We start from the raw sequence: 22,982 nt of genomic DNA, 5'->3' as shown, positions 1-22,982 counted from the left end.
ATAAAACTGGTCAGAATTATCTTCTCATTGGCACAAGATAGCACTGAGACCAAGAGCTTAGCAGGATTAAAACCAAAAAAACTAAAACAAGGAAAAATAAAAAAAGGATTTGACATTTATATGGATAATAAGAACTTTCCAGGGCTATATTGGATGAGATCTAAAAAAAATTGAAACATAAGCCCTCAAGCTCCAGGGTATAAGCCAATCACTGATAGGGTAAAAAAAAAAATTCTTTATAGGCAGAATAGTTCATAATTGTCTATTATTGGTTTTCTTGCACCTTCTTCTACAGCGTCTCATGCTGACCACTGTCATGACAGAATACCGATCTAAATGGACTATTGATCTGATGCAGTATGGCAATGCCTATTACCTATTTCTTAATATGATTTTAGTTTAATATGCTCAGTGAATACCTTCCTGGTCTCCAGTACAGTTTCTGAAAACTGCTAAATAAAGGCCCCATTACCTTTCCAGATTAGGTACAGAAAGTTGGAGAGGACAACACACTTGGTAAATCCAATACAAAAGAAATACTAAGAGCTTGTCTTCACTACTGGAGTAAGTCGAATTAAATTACGCTACTCCAGCTACGTGAATAACGTAGCTTAGGTGGACTTACCCCGGTGTCTTCACTGCGCTGCATCAATGGGAGACGCTCTCCCATTGACTTACCTTAATCTTCTCAGGGAGCTGGAGTACAAGGGTCAACCAGAAAGCGCTCTGCCATCGATTTAGCAGATCTTCACTAGACCCACTAAATCAACTCCTGCTCCATCATTGCAGCAGTGTCAATCTCCCAGTAGTGCAGACCAGCAGCCCTAAGATCAGTATCTCCTGGTTTTCTATATAACAAAGTGCACCACAGCTACAGTTGTACAGTGGAAGCTAAATGCAGAATGGAGCAGAACGTACTAAAAGAAGGACATGGCTATCTGTCATAACTACGAACTATCTTGGATTGGCATTCAAAATTTTATCTCTCCTTTACACGTAGTAAAGTCAGCTGAGCATTCCCTGTTGAGGGAATCTCTGGGCGGCTTTAAGCTGGCTCTAATAAACCCTCAGAACTCCCCAGTCTAGGGGACATGTTGGGGGTGTTGCTAAAGTGCCAGTGAGGATTCTCTAATTAATGCGAGTGACCAATTCAATCCCCTGCTGTCTCTAGGATCCCAGAGGACAGCCAGCCATCTTTGTCCCTACCTTCAGGTGTGACGAGTACTGCTGCAGTCCACCTGAGAATTCAGCCCCTAACTGATGGGAGCAATTTTATTTTCAGAATGTGTGGAAAACTGTATCAATTCCCCAGTAGCTGATAGAAACAAATCCAAAGGCAGTTCATGGGCATTGACATTCACTAGTGTAAATAAAAGTGTATTCCACACTGCTCACTATCACATGTTCTACATATCCTGGATCAGCTGGTGTCTGTGACCCTTAATCTTGCAAAAATTAAAGCTTTTTATGAATCTTTAGGTGGGAATATTTTGTGCTAATATTCCCACCTAAAGATTCATGTGCTAATATTTTGTTATCAATGCTGTTGCTCAAGTTTTTAGTCTGCTTTGCAGATAAAGTAGAATATGGTTTGTTCCTGATATTGTGTAATACCCATTGTGATGTCTTGCTTAGGACACCCAGAACTGTGAGTCCCTGTGTTTCTGCTCTGCTTCAGCATGAGTGAACTTTGCTGCTGCTAAGCTGTGTGTCAGTTCAAACCTTGCCTTGAAGGTAACAATCAGTAAACTCCAGTTCCCGAGTTCCCTAGGGACGTCTCCCTGCAGAGTTCAGCCCCTCTCACTGGGCACTAATGGAAGTTATGAAGTTAGCTGCCTCCAAAGAGGCGGCACACATCAGCCTGTTAGGTTAGCTGAAGACTCACACTCCACTTCAATTCACAGCACTGAGATGATTTTGTAATAAAACAAGAATAAGTTTATTAACAAAGAACAGAGATTTAAGAGGTACACAGCAAGAGAAAAGAGACTGGAATGGTTACAAACAAAACTTTCTTGGGACAAAACTTCATCTTAACAAGTTACGATTTTTGCTTAAGCAGTTTTCTTACTTATATCAAGTTACCAGCATCCTCTCCCTTCAGGCGAGGGGATCCAGCTTTCACAGGCTCACAATTCTCTATGTCCCCAAAGTGATGGATGACAAAAAGGCTTCTGTTAATGTTTCCCAAAAAACTCATTGTTTTGTCCCCAGAGTCAGGATGATCTCCTGCTGGTCTTCTCTTCCTGTTGATTTCCCGCCACCCAGCTGATCTGTATATAAATGAGGTTTCTGTTGTTTTGATTCCAAAATGCACTGGAGACACAGATAGCTGCCTTCCCTTCTATCTGGGAGAAAACCTGTTTCCCCCTTTGTTTGGTCACAGACCTTAAAGCATAATCTTAGTATGTATCCATAATTCTTCATATAGTGTTCATACATACACTTCACAATGATATTGATCACCAGCTTTCATAAAATACCTTACTCAATGCCCTTTTATAGTACAGTAATATTGTATACAATCAGTTGAATCAATTGCTTATTCTTTGGGGTTTACACCCCTTGTTCTCCCCAGTCCCTAATCATCACACTGATCATGCAAACTATCAGTAAATCAAACCTCATTTACTGTGGTCCTGACCCTGCATTCCTTATCCACCCAACACCCATCAGACGCTAAACCAACAGCAAAACCAATGACAATTATAGTGTTAAATAAAGTTCACACAAGGATGCTTTGTCTGCAGAGAAACTCTCTTTTGGTATCGGTGTTACACCAGGCAACGAAGTTCACATTTTATTTTCATGCTTTAGGAATGATTTTGCATATCCCACTCTTGGCTTCACTTCACTCTCTGCCACGTATGAGTTATGAGGTTCTCTTTGGCTTCTGAGAGCAAAAAGTATATTGCACACTGTCCATCATTATGATGAAATCAATGGGAGCTGCATCTGTATAAGTGAGAGCAGAACTGGGCCAGTATGTTTGAGTGCAAGGATACAGCACAGTGGCCTTCAGCACTAGAAATGCCGTTTGGCCACTGATCATGGCAGAGAGCCGCAGAACTAAATGTGTGCTTGGAGCTTTACAGGTTCTTCTGGAGGAAAGATCCCAGCTCTCGAAAACTTACGATCTATATAGACAATTATACAGACAAAGGATGGTAGGAAAGAATAGGCTTAGACATTACTGACTGCCACTGACTTGTGTGACATTGGGCAAGTCATTTCACCTCCCAATTTACAATGATATGACCCAAATGGGGGAACAATGGTATAAATGTCATTCAGAACTTGGTTCCTTTGATGCCACTGCCATTCACAAGTACTAGTCTGTGCTCTCAACACATTCTATGTAACGTGCTCTGAGATCTAGGGATACAAAGTTCTGTACAATGGTAAATTATATTATTATGTAAAATACAAGCATTTGTGCAAAAGAAATAGTCACTATGTTAATCACACCAGATGAATAAATGTTATGATCTGAACTGTACTTGGGTTCAAGGAGAAATCAACCATTCAAACTGTGGTTCTGTTGACATCACTGCCAACCACATGCATCTGTCTCTCTCTGTCCATTGGGTTTTTTGTTTTTAAATTGCTATTTTCTCCAGGGGCAATGCTGTTTTGTAGTTGTAAGATGTTTTGTGATACATCATCTACATGACCTTGTTCAACCCAAAGGAGAGCCACATGCAAATAGAGCATGGCATGCTGAGGCTTGTGTTGCAACATGCTGATGGTTTGTGGTTTGTAGCCCTCCAATTTCCTTCGGTATCTACTGTACTATACGGATACCAAGCAGTAGTTAATACTTCAGTATCTAATGCACATTACTAATATTAGGTACTGTAACTAATTCTTCATGGATATTACCATAGTAAAATGAAACTCGAGGTTGATTAAACATAATTAAGATGTACAATACTCACAATATTTTAACTTTTTAAATTAATCATTGCCTTTAGTAATCTTCTTTCCCATACACTTTAACTTTATTACTCTTCTGAGCAATTTGCTTTAAATGAGAATTTGGAAAGTAATTTACTCTAGAAAAATGTACCAACAACAATAATCTCATTTTCACTTGAAGCTGGCCATGCATTTCAAGTGAAGAACATCAATTTAGAAAGCCTTCCCAGCAATGTAAACAAATAGGCAAGGATATTCAAAACTCACAAGTGGTTTTATGTACCTCACTTTTTGGATGCCCAGCCCCAAGTGCATACTCGGGGCTTTCTGAAAATCAGGCCCCTTTTAGATATTTCAAGTTGGGTACCCAAAATCCCTGAGCACTTCTGAAAATCTTGGCCAATTCAACTAACAAAAGTTCAAATCAAACTCCATTTCCATAGTGCTTTGTTTAAATTAATATCATATTCAGCATTTGGAAAAAAGAGAGACTCCATCCTTTTCCAACTGTGGCTGTTGAAGATTGAAATTGAGGGGTGAAAAGGAAAGCACAGAGAGGTAGACATACAGAATGTCACTGAATCACAGTATTCCAGATGCAGAAATAGACACACAGGATTAAATTTCAGTGGACAGTTATATTGATTGATAAATTATTTATAAACAATGGCCCCTGCCTTATAATCACATATGCCTGTATTTTTACCTGTCTGTCTAGTCCCCTGGACTTCAAGGGCTCTACTTAATGTGTACAAAGCAGGGCCATCAAGTGACTAAAAAAATTAATCGTGATTAATCGCACTGTTAAACAATAATAGAATACCATTTATTTTAATATTTTTGGATGTTTTCTACATTTTCAAATATATTGATTTAAATTACAACACAGAATACAAAGTGTACAGTACTCACTTTGTATTTGCACTGTAAAAAACAAAAGAAATAGTATTTTTCAATTCACCTAACACAAGTACTGTAGTGCAATCTCTTTATCATGAATGTTGAACTTACAAATGTAAAATTATGTACAAAAAATAACTGCATTCAAAAATAAAACAATGTGAAACTTTAGGGCCTACAAGTCCACTCAGTCCTACTTCAGCCAAATTGCTCAGAAAAACAAGTTTGTTTACATTTGCAGGAGATAATGCTGCCCGTTTCTTGTTTACTATGTCACCTGAAAGTGAGAACAGGCATTCACATGGCACTGTTGTAGCTAGCGTTGCAAGATATTTACATGCCAGATGCGCTAAACATTCATATGTCCCTTCATGCTTCAACCACCATTCCAGAGGACATGTGTCCATGCAGATGATGGGTTCTACTCGATAATGATCCAAAGCAGAGTGGACCGACACATGTTCATTTTCATCATCATGAGTCAGATGCCACCAGCAGAAGGTTGAATTTCTTTTTTGGTGGTTCGGGTTCTGTAGTTTCCGCATCTGAGTGTTGCTCTTTTAAGACTTCTGAAAGCATGCTCCACACCTCATCCCTCTCAGATTTTGGAGGGCACTTCAGATTCTTAAACTTGGGGTTGAGTGCTGTATCTATTTTTAGAAATCTCACATTGGTACCTTCTTTCGTTTTGTCAAATCTGCCGTGAAAGTGTTCTTAAAATGAACTATGTGCTGGGTCTTCATCCGAGACTGCTATAACATGAAATAGATGGCAGAATGTGGGTAAAACACAGAGTAGGAGACATACAATTCTCCCCCAAGGAGTTCAGTCACAAATTTAACACATTTAACGAGCATCAGCAGCATGGAAGCATATCCTGTGGAATGGTTGCCTAAGCATGAAGGGGCATACGAATGTTTAGCATATCTGGCACGTAAATACCTTGCAACACTGGCTACAAAAGTGCCATGCGAATGCTTGTTCTCACTTTCAGGTGTCATCGTAAATAAGAAACTGACAGCATTATCTCCCATAAATGTAAACAAACTTGTTTGTCTTAGTGATTGGCTGAACAAGAAGTATGACTGAGTGGACTTGTAGGCTCTAAAGTTTTATACCGTTGGGTTTTTTTTAAGTGCAGTTATGTAATGAAAAAAATCTACATTTGTAAGTTACACTTTCATGATAGAGAGATTGCACTACAGTACTTGTATGAGGTGAATTGAAAAATACTGTTTCTTTTGTTTATCATTTTTACAGTGCAAATATTTATAATCAAAAATAATAATATAAAGTGAGCACTGTATACTTTGTATTCTGTGTTGTAATAGAAATCAATATATTTGAAAATGTAGAAAAATATTTAATAAATTTTAATTGATATTCTATTGTTTAACAGTGCAATTAATCACGATTCTTTTAATTGCAATTAATTTTTTGAGTTAATTGCATGAGTTAACTGCTATTAATCTACAGCCCTAGTATAAAGTTATTCCCTGTGTACTTGCAAGACGGGTCAAATTTACATGATCAATGACTTATCTAAGAGAACCTTCAAGGAACAGGTGTCAAATTTGGCAGAAAAAAAAAAACCCCATACATCAGTGGTACCAAACTCTCAGGATCATTATATCCCAAAAGAATGTCTCAAACCTGTCTTTTACTGTATTATGTGTCATCTATTGAGATGGGGTCGGGCCAGACAGCTATAGGAGAGTGGTCCTATTGGGTGCTGGGAAGTGGGTGGGTGTAAGCCCGCCCACAGCTAAAAGCCCCTCCCCCAGCATGGGGAGGAGCTGCTGAGCCCAGAACTCAACTAAGTTCGGGAAACAACAAAGGAAAAAACAGGAGCAGGTGTGGGGTCAAAACTAGGGAACCTGAAGAGGACTCTGAGCAGAGAACCCCATACAGCACCTACTGCTCCTCAAAGGCATCCAAGGAGCCAGCAGACGCCGCCCAGAGGAACTCTACCTGGATGCATGAGCAGATAAAGGAACGAAAACAGGCCCTACAGTCACAGAGCCCCCCCTCAGCCAACCTCCTCTTCCTAGTGTTATAAATAGCCACTTGGCCATGGCCAGGAGGAGGTTCACGAGGCGGTCCCTGGACTTCGTGGGGCCATGAATAGGGTGTGCATAAATAAACAGGTGCAGGGAAAAGTGCAGCCAGAACCTCAATAAGAGGTTCTGGAGGAACCAGAAGAGGGGCTGCAACCTGGCGCACTGAAGATACACCACAGAAAGGGCGGGTTCTGGGGATAGGGGTGAACCATACCAGGTACACGCCCATGCTCACGGCTCCATGTAGTAGCCGCCAGCTAATATCCCCGGCGGGCAACCACACTAGGGTAGAATACAAGCTGGCCTACCGGGGCTCCCCACCCTCCAGAGCTGGTAATAGGTCCCGCCACTTGGTGTCTGGACAGGACGCAAGGGTGGGGAAATGAAGCGTGTGGAGCATGAGCATGTACAGTTGTTCTCTCGGTGCGGTTCGGAAGCAAACCGGTTGCAGAGCACGCAGCTGGCTCGGGGTATGAGGAGGAGGGGACTGGGAGGGCTAATGGGGCAGGATGGAAAGATCCAGAGGGCCTGGGGTGAGGGGTGGGTGGGGAGCGCCCTCTTGCAGGACCCGCTCGAGGTAGACCCAAGAAGTAGTCAGTAAGGCGGCCTCAACCTCCCGAAATACGCGCCAGGGTGTCCAAAGGGTGGAGAGCCCCATGCACCAACCTAGCACTAGGGGATCCAACCAGTCCCTCGGTCGTAGTCCAGGAGGTCTCCGATCCTGGTGACTTCTGCCAGGACCAACCTCTGGTGCACCAAGGGAGACTCCACCACCTGCACGTGAAACTGGAGATTGTGTAGCAGGGGCTCTGCGAGGAGATCTATCCCCTCGGTGGCCAACACAGACCTGGTCGCTGAGACCAGCGTCTAGGTCCAGAGGAGGTCCTGGTAGAAGACTGGCAGCTCAGAGAATTCTTGCAGAAGACCACTCGGATGGAGATAGAAGAGCTGCCAGTCAGATTGGAGCCCTCGGAGGCGGCAGAGGAAGGCATGTGCCAGCGTGCTCCATGCCGGGCTACCTGCACTATAAAGGAGTCTCTGCAGTGCACAAGCACTTCAGGCCCTGTGCCCCCTCCTTCATAGGGTCCCCCCCTTCTCCAGGGGGTATAGGAAAGTGGTAGAAGGCAGGTATATTAGCCCCAGGATAAGCAGGTCCCTTTTCCCCTGGTAATTGAACAGGGGTTACTCCAGGTTAATTAGGACATGTGGGGCCAATCAAGGGCCTGCCAGAACCTGTTAAAAGCCTCCCCTCCAGTCAGATAGGCACGCGCAATAGGAACTGTGGGGAGCAGGTGTGCTACTGGAGAGCTGGATGGTGCAGACACTGACAAACGCCAGAAGGAACATCTCACAAGTGAAAAGCAGGGGAAACCCTGCCTAACCAGGCATACAGCCCTTCTGGGCACTAGAGGTTTGGGGGAAGAGACCCCACCAGAGGGGAGAGACTGAACTGGGTGTCTGGCCTGCTGCCACTACACCCGGAGGAGCTACCAGAGACTAAGAGGCTCCCCTCCCCTGTCAGGAAGGCTGGGAGGAACCTCTGTTCTGACAAGGTGAAGACAGTAAACCCAGGGGTGTGGGGAAATTCCAAGGGAGAGAGGAATTCCCCAGCCCCCGGCTAAGAGGAAGCACGGAATCCACCAAGCCAGAGAAGGAGCTCTGCCACACCATATAGAATACACCAAATTGATCCTTGGTGTAACTCTGACTTCCATAAATGTTTTGACTCTGCAGTTCATTTAGTGTTCTGTTTCTGAGAAAAATGGTGAAATCTCAAATCTTTATTGTTAGCAATTCTAGGCCAGTTTTAGTTATGAGCCCCTGGTTTTGCCTTTGCTGAAAGACATATGGATTATTATATATTCTCCCTTTGACCCACTCATCACATGTTCATTTTACATAAAAAGAATGATAAATAATAACTCAGTAAACTTCAAACAATCAAATGGGTGGTTTTGATTCCTTTCTTACTGAAGAAATACTACAATTTTCTTCTCAGTCTAACAGTGGTTTGGGCTTCGTATGCATCCTTGTGAAAAATTACCAAGCATAGATGTTGCAAAATCTAAGTGGCCTAGAATGTCTTTGTAACTTTGTAATTGCAAATAACTTAGGAAATTACACACAAAAACTATGTTAAAGGAACATTATTAATTACATGATCACAAACTACTTTCCAACAAGACCCCTCCCTCATTCAGTGCACAGAATAGACCTGATATAGGGAGTAGTCAGGGTTGTGTAGTGAAGGAGACTGTTATCTGTAAGACTCGTTTCATTTGTTGCAGAAGCTGGGAGGTGTGTAGTGAATGAGGCAAGGGATTACCAGGACAGAAAGCCTGGTCTCATTGTTAAGGCAGCTGAATGCTGCTCTGGGGGACTGGATTATATCTCTGCCTCTCCCACAGAGTTCCTGTATGATGCTGAGCAAGTCACTGAGGGTATGTCTACACTGCAGCTGGGAGGTGTGATTCCCATCATGGGCAGACAGACTCACACTAGCTCAGCTCGAGCTACCATGCTAAATGTGTGGATTTTGCAGCACTGGTGGCAGCTCGGGTCAGCTGCTGGAGCCCAACTCCACCCAACCCTCTCAGTCCAAGATCAGGCAGGTAGATCAAGCTGCTGCCAGTGCCACAACATCCACACTCTATTTTTCATGTGCTACCTCAAGCTGAGCTAGTCAGCTCCTCATACCAATCAGACCTCCCAGCTGCAATGTAGACATGCCCTTAACCAAACTTTTCACAGGTAGTCACTAATTGTGTGTTCCTCATTTTCTGGGTGGGTACACAACTTGAGACCCTGGGATCTTATTTGAAGAAGTGCTGAGCACACAGACCTGTACCTGAAGTCAATGGTGGCTGTGATTTGAACAAATAAAGAGCTGTATAATGCTAAGAACTCTTAAAACTCAGGTCCTTGGTATCTCAAATTGGGCACTTAAAATTAGTGGATACTTTTGATTTTACTCTCTGTGCCTCAGTTTCCTATCTGTAAAACAGGGATAATATCACCCCCTCATCTCACAGGGATCTTGTGAAGATAAATTCAATAATGTTTGTGAAACACTCAGATACTATAGTGACGAGCACCATATAAAAGCCCATGAGGAAATTATTAATTTTGTCTTCAGAGCAGGGTCTGAATAGTATGCAATAAATAAGACCTAATGCCACACGTTGAACAATGATGGAAAATATTGATCCCAGTCCATTCTGTGAACTGAATGAGGCAGAGGCCTTGTGAACAAAAATAGCTTGTAATCATGTAATTAAAGACTATCATAATGCATACTCACAAGGGAGATTAATTAAAGTTGCACAGAAAACCTTAATTCATACGGTTACCAGATAGCAACTGTGAAAAAACGGGACAGGGGGTGGGGGATAATAGGCACCTATATAAGAAAAAGTCCCCAAAAAATGGGACTGTCCCTTTAAAAATGGGGCGGATGGTCACCTTATTAATTCAGGAATTTTCCAGCTTTTGAGTGCTTGACTTTGCAACTCTAATAATATTGGTTTAATATTCTTTTAAAATAGCCGTGTTTGGTGTCATGTAATTAAAATGATAGAAGAAGCTATATACATAGAACACAGGACAAGGAGCCAAGGGGCCAGCTTCTATTCTTGGCTTTGCCACTGCTCTGTTGTTTTGCTTTAGCCAAATCACTTAATCGCTTTGTGTCTCAGTTTACCCATCTTTAATATTCATTATTCTGGGAACTAAGGGGGTCACTTAATATTAAACAAGGTTCTTTGAGATCCTTGAATATAACACTCTAAAAAGTCATCAAACCACAAATTATGGAGCAGAAAGATTTTTGGGTTAATAGAGCCAAAACCAAAGGTCTTTGAAGTCATGTAAAGACTCCCATTAATGTACATGGCTTTTTAGTATGCACATATACTACACTGACCGGCACCTTATCTAAGATGGAAAATGGAACAACTTTTAAATATAGACTCCAATAGTTGAAAATATTTTTCTTGCCTAATGTATTTATAGAAAAAGAAGCAAGAGAAATACAAAGCAGAATGCATGAGGCAGTTACAAAAATAAAAAAAAAATAAAAGACCCATTTATTTTTGTTTCTATAAGAAATGGCAATCTGACATTGAAACTGGGTTTCATTTGACTGCAGGCAAAAAAGTCCAGCACTATGCAATTTTCAGCACAGGTTTGGTTTTAACACAAGACAACCAGAGTTTTGCAGTACAAAATAATCAGGAATATTTAAGTTACTGTTACTATTTAACTCTGTATAAAATGTTTTTAACAGTGAGCACTACAGAAATGTCTATAAATAAAAAGAAATGTGATTCTCATTTTCAGGTTTCTAAATAAACTGCATTTCACATACATTTAAATGAATGCATTAAGAAAGTTTATATGGATAAATCACAAGAACATAGTGGTCTATGCTAAGTAGTATACAAATATAGTTTTGGTGGTTATTTAACATCTGTGGAGAAAGACATAAAAACTGTTCCTTATACTTTTGAAATATTATGATTTATCCTTTCATTGGCTAACACAGTGTTTGTTATACATCATTAATTCACAGTAAACCGAGTAATATCTATTGTCCTCTACAGTGCATAATCCATGTATTTAAGAAAAAAGTTTGACTATTTCTTGAATTCTCTACTATTACAACTTTGCAAAAGTCAGTGGGGGTAGGTAATAGTTTATTTTAATAAATGTCAAGAATAATTGCGAAGAGAGAAACCTTCCAATAACAACTTATTAACCAAGAGAGTGGCAGTACTTTTGAAAAGAGAAATGTTCAGACTGTAAAAATATGTATTAGCAGTTTATGCTGCTTTGTAACTTTTCAAGGTAGAGTTCAACCATATAGGAAAGAATCCCACACTAGTACTAATGGTGAATCATTAGATTTCGCAAACAAATATTCTGAAAGAAAGCCCAGCATGCTCCAGATTTACATTCAGTGAGGACCAGATTCTTTTGAAGTCAGTGGCAAAGCATTCCTTTTGGTGTAAATGGTTTAGCATCAGGCCCTAGATGTCTAAATTAGAGAATAAATTTTATGTCACTAAAAACATGTGCTTGCATATTCTGCATTAAATACCAATAGAAATATTAGACAATATTAGCCTCTCTGCTTCTTTCATAATACATTTGCTGCAAAATGTCTACTGAATCTCAGCACTTTCTGTAGATAAAAAGGTATGTTCACAGTGCCATGCCAAACAATACAAAATGAATAAAAAGATGACTGTGTACAGTCAGAGTGATTCCATTTAATAAGATGGATTAACCCAACTTTATTTTCAAGCTCTTAACCTAGCAAACAATCGTATAAGATATAATTGTCACTGGATGACATAACTCTATACAAAAAAGGATAATATACTCTGGACTGCTTGGCAGGTTTGGAAGCTTATCTTTTCTAATGTAAATCTCTCCTCGCCCCCAGTCTCAGTAATATTAAATCTAACAAACTTCACTAAGACCTTTACCTCTTTGGTGCACACTTGCCTTATTAATACTATAAAAAGTTATATTAAAGTTCCCACATAATTTTCCAAAATGTATCTGCAGAATAACTTTACAAAGCTGAAAGAGTATATACTCCCATGCAGTAAGAATACCATGCACACTAACTAAAACCCCACAAGTTCTCATGAGAAAATGAAATGCATTTTCAGGTGGATTTGCATAATAGAGATGTTTAAATAAACAACCACAGGAAAATAGAAGGCACTTTGAAAGATTCATTTCAAATAAAGCCTTGTGTTATTGCTGGGAGGATATTTAAAACTGAATTGGCTGAACCCTTGTTCTACATCTACCTTCAATTCTTACTGTATCTACAGTATTGTGTGTGCATGTCTGAGACTGTACTAAAATACAATCAATGGCCAGGTTACCAATGACAGCTTGTAGAAACATGACCAATTACAGTTAAATCTGAAGATAGCAGTAAAGATTGTATAAGGTTATTCGGAAGACATAGAAGCTAGTCACATATACAATTAAAATGGGCAAATTTTATGTACGCGTCTAACTGAACTGACTGTATACATCTATACAGTATTAATTTCACTAGTGTATATGTAGTGAGAGCAAGAGAGTTATATATTTTAAGGTTCCTTACCTTGCCTTCTGCACCTCCAGCTGACCTGTCCACCTCCTCCTCCTGTGCTTTCTGCTCTCCACAAGAAGGACAAAGCAAAAGAGTAATAAAATGAGTTTTGCAAAATAAGGCATTTTATGGAAAATAGTGATGAGACACTCTACACTCCAATAACCTCCTGCAGTACAAATCCACCCTAGTTTAAACATTGAATCAGCTATAATTCCAGGGTCCTGTGTTTGTCAGAGTGATCATTGTTAAAAATACTGCTTTTCTGATTTAATAATTTAAACTGGCTTTTGAGGGCTTCTCACTCGAAGCTCATCCTTCATCACTGCGTAGTGATTGGCCATTACTCAAGAAGAAGTTTCTCCTGGCAAACAACATTTCCACTCGGTCCTAAAGGAGATATTTGCCAAAAGTCATTATATAAAAAGACTGCAGTTCCACATGCCAGCTTTTTGTTCAAGCCGCTAATCTCAGAACTGTACTATCCTTCTGTCAGACTGTATAAAACCATGCTGTCTCTTTTCATTAGGGATCCCAGATTTTTTATCACTATAATATGCATTTTTAACAAGGTGGTGCCAATATGTTTTGTGTTTAAGATCAGTACACTTTGCATTGCTGTACATATTTTAGTATAGTTTTAGGGAATTTGATTTTTTTCTAGATCAGTTAACAGTTAGTCAACTGTGTAGTATAATTTGTACCAGCATGCTGTTTTTGTGATATCAAATTTTTTTTAAAAGCCCATAATTCTTCCAAAAGAAAATTGTTTCCCCCATAGGTTAACAGCATTAAAGTGGTTATTTATTTTGAATATTAGGATTTCTCTAATAATTAAATTGTTAAAAATTAAAATTAAATAAAATATTGTTTGATTTTAGGACACTCAGTAACTAAATCTTCTACAGTTCCAATCCTGCAAATACGAAAGTATGCAAAAAACTTTGTCCATGTGAGTAGTCACTACTCATGTGAGTAGTGGGTTGTGGGACTGAGACCTTAATCTGTTAAAGCTTTGAGATTAGCATGAAAAGACATTACAGCAGCTGCTTTTTATCACAAGGAGGAGGATGTTTTCAGGTGTCATTCTGAAGTTTGTTTATTTACTAAACAGTAAAGACAGGGGAATTCAATATTATACCTTGTCTTGACAGATGAAGAGGAAAGAATCACAGAACTAAAAATTAATAGTAATTTAGGTAAAAGTGAACATGATTTGATAACATTTATAATGTACCAAGACAATAAAACCCAGACCAGCGTGGTGGGTGTGTGCGTTGGGTGTGTGTTGTATTATAGCCCTGTGTATTAAAAAAATCAACCTGGTTTAGTGGGGAAATGAAGGCAACCATAAAAAATATGTATATAACAAAAGGAAGAAAGGAAAAGTTGATAGTAATAAATATAAATCAGAAACTAGGAATTATAGAAAATTGATAAGGGAAGCAAAGGGACAAGGAGAAATGTATAGCCAGCAGAGTTTGGTTTTTGTTTGTTTGTTTTAAGTATATTAGGAACAAAAAAAATCCTAACAATTATATTGGACCATTACTAGATGGAAATGACAGAATTGTCAATAATAATGCAGAAAAGGTAGAAGTGTTCAATACATATTTCTGTCCTGTATTTGGGGAAAAACAGATGATGTAATCATATTTTATGGTAAAACTCTCTCCATTCCACTAGTGTCTCAGGAGGATGTTAAACAGTAGCTATTAATGTTAAATATTTTTAAATGAAGAATTCCAGATAACTTGCAACCACATTTTTTTAAAAGAGCTGGCTAAGGAGCAAGATAATTCAGGGCAAAATAATGGAATAGCTGATTCAGGACTCAATTAATAAAGGAGGGTAATATAATTATAATTAATGCCAATAAATACGGATTTATGGAAGTAAATACTGTCAAACTATCTTTCTTGATGAGATTACAAATTTGATTGATAAAGGTAATAGTGTTGATGTAATATATCTACACTTCTGTAAGGTGTTTGATTTGATACCACATGACATTTTGATTTAAAAAACTAGAATTAGCACGGCACACATTAAATGGATTAAAAGCTGGCTAACTGACAGGTCTCAAAAAAAAAGTTAACAGGAATTATCTTTGAACAGGTGTGTTTCCAGTGTGATTCCGCAGAGATTGGATTTTTTCATACACTATTGAACATTTTTATTAATGACCTAAAAGAAAACAAAATTATCACTAATACAGTTTGCTGATGACACAAAAATTGGGGGATTGGTACATAATGAAAAGGACAGGTCATTGATACTGAGTGATCCAGATCACTCGGTAAACTAGGTGCAAGCAAAAATGTGGTGGGTGCATGTAAATGCATACATTTAGGAACAAAGAATGGGGACTCTATCTTGAGAAGTAGTGACTCTGAAAAAGATTAGGGGGTTCTGGGGGCTAGTCAGCCAAACATGAGCTCCCAGTGTGATGCTGTGGACAAAAGGCCTAATGCAATCCTTGGAGGCATAAACAAGGGAATCTAGAGGAGTAGAGAGGTTGTTTTACTCATATTTGACACTGATGCAACTGCTGCTGGAATACCGTGTTCAGTTCTGGTGTCCACAATTTAAGAAGGATGTTGATAAACTGGAGCGGGTACAGAAAAGAGCCACAAGAATGATTAAAGGATTAGAAAACATGTCTTATAGTGATAGACTCAAAGAGCTCTATTTATTTAGCTTAAGAAAGAGAAGGTTAAGGGGAGCCTTGATTACAGTTTATAAGCATCTACCCGGGGAACAAATATTTATTAATGGTTGTCACGCTGCCTGGTATAGGTCACAACTGAGAATGCCAAATTCAGGACTGTAAAAAACAGAGCAGACAAACCCCAAAACTGGTAGTTTATTCCATCATAATATTTCACCAAGCCAGTAACAAAAGTGAGCTCTTGTATCACTGTACTAGTTCACAGAGAGACAAATAACAGTCCCCTAGGCACTCCAGCCCCTGGTTACCACCCAGACAACTGGACTTAGTGATGAAAGACTCTTAAAACCAAAATTCACCACACGTTAGGTTCTTCCAATCCCAAAGGATCAGACATTCACCCCCAGGTCAACATGTACTTTCAGGATCTCACCAAATACCACGTTGCAGCAAATCTTTAGTAAACTAACTAAAGATTTATTTTAAAAGAAAAAGAAAAGAAAAGAAAGTTATTAAATGGTTTAAGGAATCATATACTTTACAATTGATTTCAGAGTCTGTAGGTCAGGAAAACAGCAGTGATGGTAATTCTGCTACCTTGAAATATGTCTCTCTGGATCACCCAAAAAGATTGGTGGCAGGGCCGGCTCTAGGCACCAGCTGAGCAAGCAGGTGCTTGGGGCGGCCAAGGGGAAGGGGCGGCACGTCAGGCTCTTTGGCGGCAATTCGGCGGAGGGTCCCTGTCCCACCAAATTGCTGCCGAAGAAGAAAGCGGCACGGTGGAGCTTTTTTTTTTTTTTCCTTCGCTGCTTGGGGCAGCAAAAACCCTGGAGCCGGCCCTGATTGGTGGTCATCAGTCCTTCATTCAAATCTTCCTTCTTGTTCGAAAATCACAGTCCAGTGAAATGGTGCAGGATTGAAGACAAAGAGCATTGTCCCAGTCTGCAATTTATACCCACAGCACATGTGCATGGAAAGTTACTGGCACAAACAGTAGTCCTGGGTCACGTATGTCTTGCTGAGTCATTCATTGCCTACATGTGCCTGAAGAAGAGACCTTGGGAGGGGTCCCTGGAAGAGCTGATTGTCCTTAATGGGCCATCAAGCAGGCTGGCTAGCCTTGATGTAAATCTGTCTTGGAGGTGTTACCCAGAAACACAACATGTTTGAGATACAAACATAGACCAAAGTTTCATAACTTCATATACAATGATGACACATGCATATAAACAGGATAATCGTACATAGCAGACAACTTTTCCGATAATACATTACACAACATACTTTGTATAAGATTTATCACAATTGTGCAACAGTGGTTTAGTGTAAACATGGTCACCTTCCATGGTCACACCCCCAGTGAAAAATTGATGTAGAAGAGGGTGTCCCAGACACTGCTGGATGCATCTTAGGAGTTCCCCATTCTCAACAATGCATCTGCCATTACATTTCCTTTGCCTTTAATATAAATTATGTTCATTTCATATTCCTGTAAGGCTGCACTCCAACAAAGTAACCTGGAATTGGTTCCCTTAGCTCTCTGCAACCATATGAGAGGTGCATGGTTGCTTAATACGTTGAACCTTCTGTTGTACAAATAGGGTTTAAATTGCTTAGGGTTTAAATTGCTTAACAGTCCACACAATTGCATAACATTCCTTTTCAATAGTTGCATAATCTGGTGTCAGTTTCTTGTTTACGCATAGGGTGACCAGACAGCAAGTGTGAAAAATCGGGACAGGGGGTGGGGGGTAATAGGAGCCTATATAAGAAAAAGACCCAAAAATCGGGACTGTCCCTATAAAATCAGGACATCTGGTCACCCTATTTACGCATGAATTGGGGTGTCTCCTATCACCTTCTTGCATTAGCACTGCTCCAAATCCAATATTGGAAGCATTAGTGCATAGCAGAAATGGTTTCTCAATATCAGGGCTGGCTAAGACAGGTTCTTTAAATAAGGCTTCTTTTATGCTCTGAAAGTCCTTTTCCCAGGCCTCCGTCCACACCACTTTGTCAGGCTTCCCTTTCTTTATAAGGTCTGTTATGGGAGCAACAATATCAGTGAACCCCTTTAAAAATAATAAAAGATTGGACCTGCTTCTTTGTTGTAGGTGCAGGCCAGCTTTTAATAGGTTCAGGGCAAACCAGCCCACTGTGCCCCAGGTATGATACCTTTGAGGCTTGCATTTAGAAACTTTGTCAGGTTAGCCTCTCTAAGCCTATGTAACACAATTCCCACATGGTTTATGTGATCTTGCCAAGAACTGCTGAAAATGGCTAGCTAGTCTCTGTAGGACTTCATTTATAAACCTCATGAATGTGGCTCCTGAATCCTGTAATCCAAATAGTGAGCCAGCATCCCAAACCCCCTCCTGCACCCCAAGCTCCAGCCCTGACCCCCCTCCCAGAGCCAGCACCCCATACCCCCTCCTACACCCCAACACTGTGCCAGAGCCCCCTCCTGCACCCCAACCCCCTGCCCCAGGCTCAGCCCAGAGCCCCCTCCCACACTGCGAACCCCTCAGCCCCAGCCTGAAGCCCACACCCCCTCCCAAACCCCAACCAGCTACCCCAGCCCTGTGAAAGTGAGTGAAGGTGGGGGAGAGCCAGGGCCGGCTCCAGGCACCAGCGAAGGAAGCAGGTGCTTGGGGCGGCCAATGGAAAGGGGCGGCACGTCCGGGTCTTCGGCGGCGGGTCCCTAATGAAGCAGTGTGATTGAGCTGCCACCAAAATGCCACTGATTGGCTTTATCTTTTTTTTTTTTCCCCCTTCGCTGCTTGGGGCAGCAAAAAAGCTGGAGCCGGCCCTGGGGAGAGCAAGCGAGGGGGAGGGAGGGGATGGAGTGACCAGGGTGGGGCTTTGGTGAAGGGGTGGGGCAGATCCTGGGTTGCCCTTAGATTCAAAAAGTTATTTTGGGCATAAAAAGGTTGGAGACCACTGCTCTAGCCTGTTCACAATTTCCCTCACTGACATCATGCAGGGAACCTGCATCAGAGCCATTCTTTTCCTGTGACCTGGTCACGATATTCCCTGATTAAACATAGTTGAAATATCACCACCAATCAAGACATCAGCAGGTAATAAATAGAACACCAACCACCATATCATCTTCAAAAAAATTCCATTCAAGGGGATTCTGGCCAAAAGCACTTTTACAGAAAGCACAGAAAAAGCCAGTATGTTCACATTCTTATCTGGAAACAAATCTCCCTCTCAGACCAATTCCGTTTTACCTAAGGTAATATCAGAGGCTGAATCTCACCATCAAGTACACACAATTCCATTGACCTTTGCATTCTTTATGAATTCCTCACTACCCCTCCACATCTCAGTCCTAATATAATTTGTGAGGTCGGATGCTTTCCTCTTCCACCACCTATTCTGGAATTAAAGTGGCAGCATTAACACCTGCAAGGTTAGCATTTGTACTCAAGGTGCAATGCTGGAGCTTATATGAGTAGCGTTTGTAAACAAAGTGACAGCATTAGAATTTATTGTGGTGTTTGTTGGTGCAGGTTGTGGAGTGTTTTTAAGCTTTGGGCAATTTGATTTTATATGGCATGGGGTCCCAGATTGATGGTTTCCCCTTCAGGTGAGAGGATTTATGTTCCGGGCTCCCATGAGCTGTTCTAATAAAGTTGGGGTTAGATTTACTGGGGTGTACAGGGATTACCTTTCTCCTGGGGTTTACACCTTTCACGAGCTCGGTTTTCTATAAATTCATTAGTGATATCTGCTGCCTGTAAGACTGAGGCTATGTCTACACTACAGACCTTACAGCAGCACAGCTGAACTGCTGCAGCTGCACCGCTGTACGGTCTCCGTGTAACAGCAGTATGCTGATGGGAGACTCCCATCGGCATAATTAAACCACACCCCCAATGAGAGGCAGTAGCCATGTTGGCAGGAAAGTGTCTCCCACTGATATAGCGCTGTCCACACTGGCATTTTTTGTCAGTGAGTCTTTATGAATTGGGCAGACTTTATGTCAGTCTCTTATTGAGAGAAGATGGAATTTCAGGCTGTGGCTGCTGTTCCTTCTGCCTGTCTAGGACTCAGAGCTGCAGTTCATGAGCATCTCTCTCTGTCTCCAGCTGTTCCATTCACATTCTGTGAGCTTCCTTTTCAATTTCAGCCTCTGCTCAGTGCCTCTGGGACACTCTCTCATCTGCATCCTCAGCCTTCTTCATTCTAAATTCTGGCATTTTTTCTTCATGCTTTTACTGTTGCCAGCGTTTGCATTCTTTTGTTCCTATTCTGAGCAAATTGGTCATCTCCTGATCTGAGATGTTCCCTGTAAGGTCCATTTTCTTATCTTCACATAATTTTTGTGTTCTTTTGTGTTCATAAAAAATTATGTGAGGATAATGGACCTTACATTGTGTTCATAGCTTCATAGGCTCGTGACTCACTCATGGTCACTAATCTTTAACCCTTAAAACTCTCAATATTAAATTTAAGTCTTACATAGGGTGGGGTTCTGAGCCAAAGCCCAATTGACCTGTGATGTGTATCCTGCCCAAGACTTTGCCAAATGTCACTTTGCCTGGTATGGGTCACAGCTGCGAATGCCAAATTCAGGACAGACTGTAAGAAACAGGGCAGAAACACCCCAAAACTGGTGGTTTATTCTATCATAAGATTTCACCAAGCCAGTAACAAAAGTGAACTCTTGTATCACTGCACTAGTTCACAGAGAGCCAAACTACAGTCCCCTAGGCACTCCAACCCCCAATCACCAACCAGACAACTGGACTTGGTGATGAAAGGTTCTTAACACCAAAATTCACCACGTTAGGTTCTTCCAATCCCAAAGGATCAGACACTCACCCCCAGGTCAACATGTACTTTCAGGATCTCATTAAATACCACACTGCAGCCAATCTTTAGTAAACTAATTAAAGATTTATTTTAAAAAAAGAAAAGAAGGGAGTCATTAAATGGTTTAAGGAATCATATACATTACAACTGATTTCCAAGTCTGTAGAGGTCAGGATAATAGTAGTGATGGTAATTCTGCTACCTTGCAATGTGTCTCTCTGGATCACCCAAAAAGATTGGGGATCATCAGTCCTTTGTTCAAAGCTCCCTTCTTGTTAGAAAAATCACAATCCAGAGAAATGGAGAAGGACTGAAGACAGAGTGTTGTCACAGTCTCCAATTTACACTCACAGCACATGTGAATGGAAAGTTACTGGCACAAATATGGAGTCCTGGGTCACATGTTCCTTGCTGAGTCATGAGGCATTCATTGCCTACATGTGCCTGAAGATACCTTGGGAGGGGTCCCTGGAAGAGCTGATTGTCCTTAATGGGCCATCAAGCAGGCTGGCTAGCCTTGGTGTAAAACTGTCTTGGGGCATGGAGGGGTTTACTCAGAAACACAACAGGTTTGAGATACAAATACAGAGCAAAGTTTCATAACTTCATATACAATGATGATACAGGCATTTAAACAGGACAATCATACTTAGCAGACTATAACTTTTCCGATGATATATTACACGACATACTTTGTATAATATTTATCACAATTGTGTAACAGTGGTGATACATTACCATAAACATGGTCACCTTTCTTTTATACAGTATCACAATGGGCTCTTCAAACTAGCAGAGAAAGGTCTGATGCTAGCCAATGTCTGGAAGTTGAAGCTTGAGAAATTCAACTGGAAATAAAACAGTAAGAGTAAGTAACTATTGGAACAACTTACCAAGGGTCGTGGTGGAATCTCCATCACTGACAATTTTTAAATGAAGCTTGGATGTTTTTTCTAAAAGATATGCTCAAGGAATTATTTTAGGAAGTTCTATGGCCTGTGTTATATGGCAGGTCAGACAAGATGATCTCAATGGTTTCTTCTGGAATTAGAATCTATGGAAAAAAGAGCGCAATCCTGCCCCTATCTTTGGGTACAGAGGGCTTTGTGCAGCAGCCTTACTTAGTTTCTGCTGCAAAAGGGCAAGAGCAGAATTTGGTTGACGGATGTATCCCTGAGAATTTGCTAGGTTTGAAGGTGGGCCTCAGGGCCTGTTCTGTAAGGTGACAGCAAATCTCTCAGAGGAACAATCAGGAAGAAACTCTGCAAGGGTATCCTACTGAAGGTTTTTTCTTCAGAGCCCTCTCGTAAGGGAAAGGATAATCTGGGCCCAGGCTTGCAAATGTGAACAAGTGCATTCAAACAATGCACCAACTAGGAAAAAACAACTTTTTATTTCAGGAATACGGGGTCTATAGATTTTAAATATATTCCTACCAAAACTAATATACTTATTGCAGAAAAATACTTTTACTCATTTCACCACAGGAAACCAGATTGTCCTCCTTCCAGATTTGAAGACGATGCAAGATTTAAATAACTGCTGATCTATCTAGACATGCTATATACTTTTATTGTAAATGTTTAATTAAACTAAGATGCTTTGATGTATATACATCCTGTTTGCATGTATAGCAGAGCAGCACTAATTCACAATAACCACTGGGAATCCATTTCTGAATTTTGCAAGTTAGCAAGTGAATAAATTAAACACACACACACACACACACACACCAGGACACTACATAAAAGATGTAATTTATCCATTAATTTTCATTTATTTATAATGCTTCGGAGTACATTAGCATGTAGTATATTTTGTAATGTTAATATGAGAGCTGACTACAGCACTCTTATCTTTGCTAAGAAATAGGGTGGGACAGTCTAGCTTTAGTGAGAACTATCATAGTTGCCACTAGTAAAGTGAAAATTACTGAAGTTCTGTTGGGTCTTAAATGAGCAATTGTAGATTGTCTTGATTATCAATACAGTCAGATAATGGGGAAATGATTATCCCATTGAACTTGTTCTTTATGGCTAAATGAATTCAAGATCAGCCCAGAGGGCTCCTATCTAGGGTTGCCAACTGTGGTTGGACGTATTCCTGGAGGCGTCATCAAGTGACATAATCTTTAATTAAAGATTAATCTTTAATTCCTGGAGACTCCAGGACAATCCTGGAGGGCTGGCAACCCTACCCCTATCTGAAGTGCCAGCACCTACAATGAATAAACGTTGCTATACACATGAATGCTGTAATCTTAATATGCTGGAAAGGTATTTATAAACTTTTAAATTTTCTTGAAGTATTGCAATGAGGCGCAAGAAAAAAAATTGTGTAAATGAGGCTTGAATTGCGATAATTCATTAGAGCCAAGGGTTTCATGAAAGCTTCCCTCAAGCTTGCACATGCATAGCAGCGTTTCAGCATGAAAATGTTTAGATTTTTTTTTTTTTTTTTTTTAAGGAAATAACAGCACATATGAAACGTTCAA

General features: G+C 40.5%; 1 protein-coding gene across 1 annotated transcript in view; it reads right to left on the bottom strand.

Moving 5' to 3' along the window:
* Positions 1–13,193, bottom strand: part of LOC112108553 (gamma-aminobutyric acid receptor subunit rho-2) — a 63,628-nt gene extending 50,435 nt beyond the window's left edge. The window contains exon 1 of the mRNA XM_024202736.1: positions 13,006–13,193. Coding sequence (XP_024058504.1) covers positions 13,006–13,193 — 188 coding nt within the window. The remainder of the gene's footprint in view (positions 1–13,005) is intronic.
* Between the last annotated feature and the right edge of the window lie 9,789 nt (positions 13,194–22,982).

The sequence above is a fragment of the Terrapene carolina genome, unplaced genomic scaffold, assembly GCF_002925995.2.
Source record: "Terrapene carolina triunguis isolate 2854851 unplaced genomic scaffold, T_m_triunguis-2.0 Scaffold42, whole genome shotgun sequence".
Taxonomy (NCBI): Eukaryota; Metazoa; Chordata; order Testudines; family Emydidae; genus Terrapene; species Terrapene triunguis.
The sequence above is the reverse complement of the archived record's forward strand: the minus strand, read 5'-3'. Positions and strand labels throughout refer to the sequence as shown.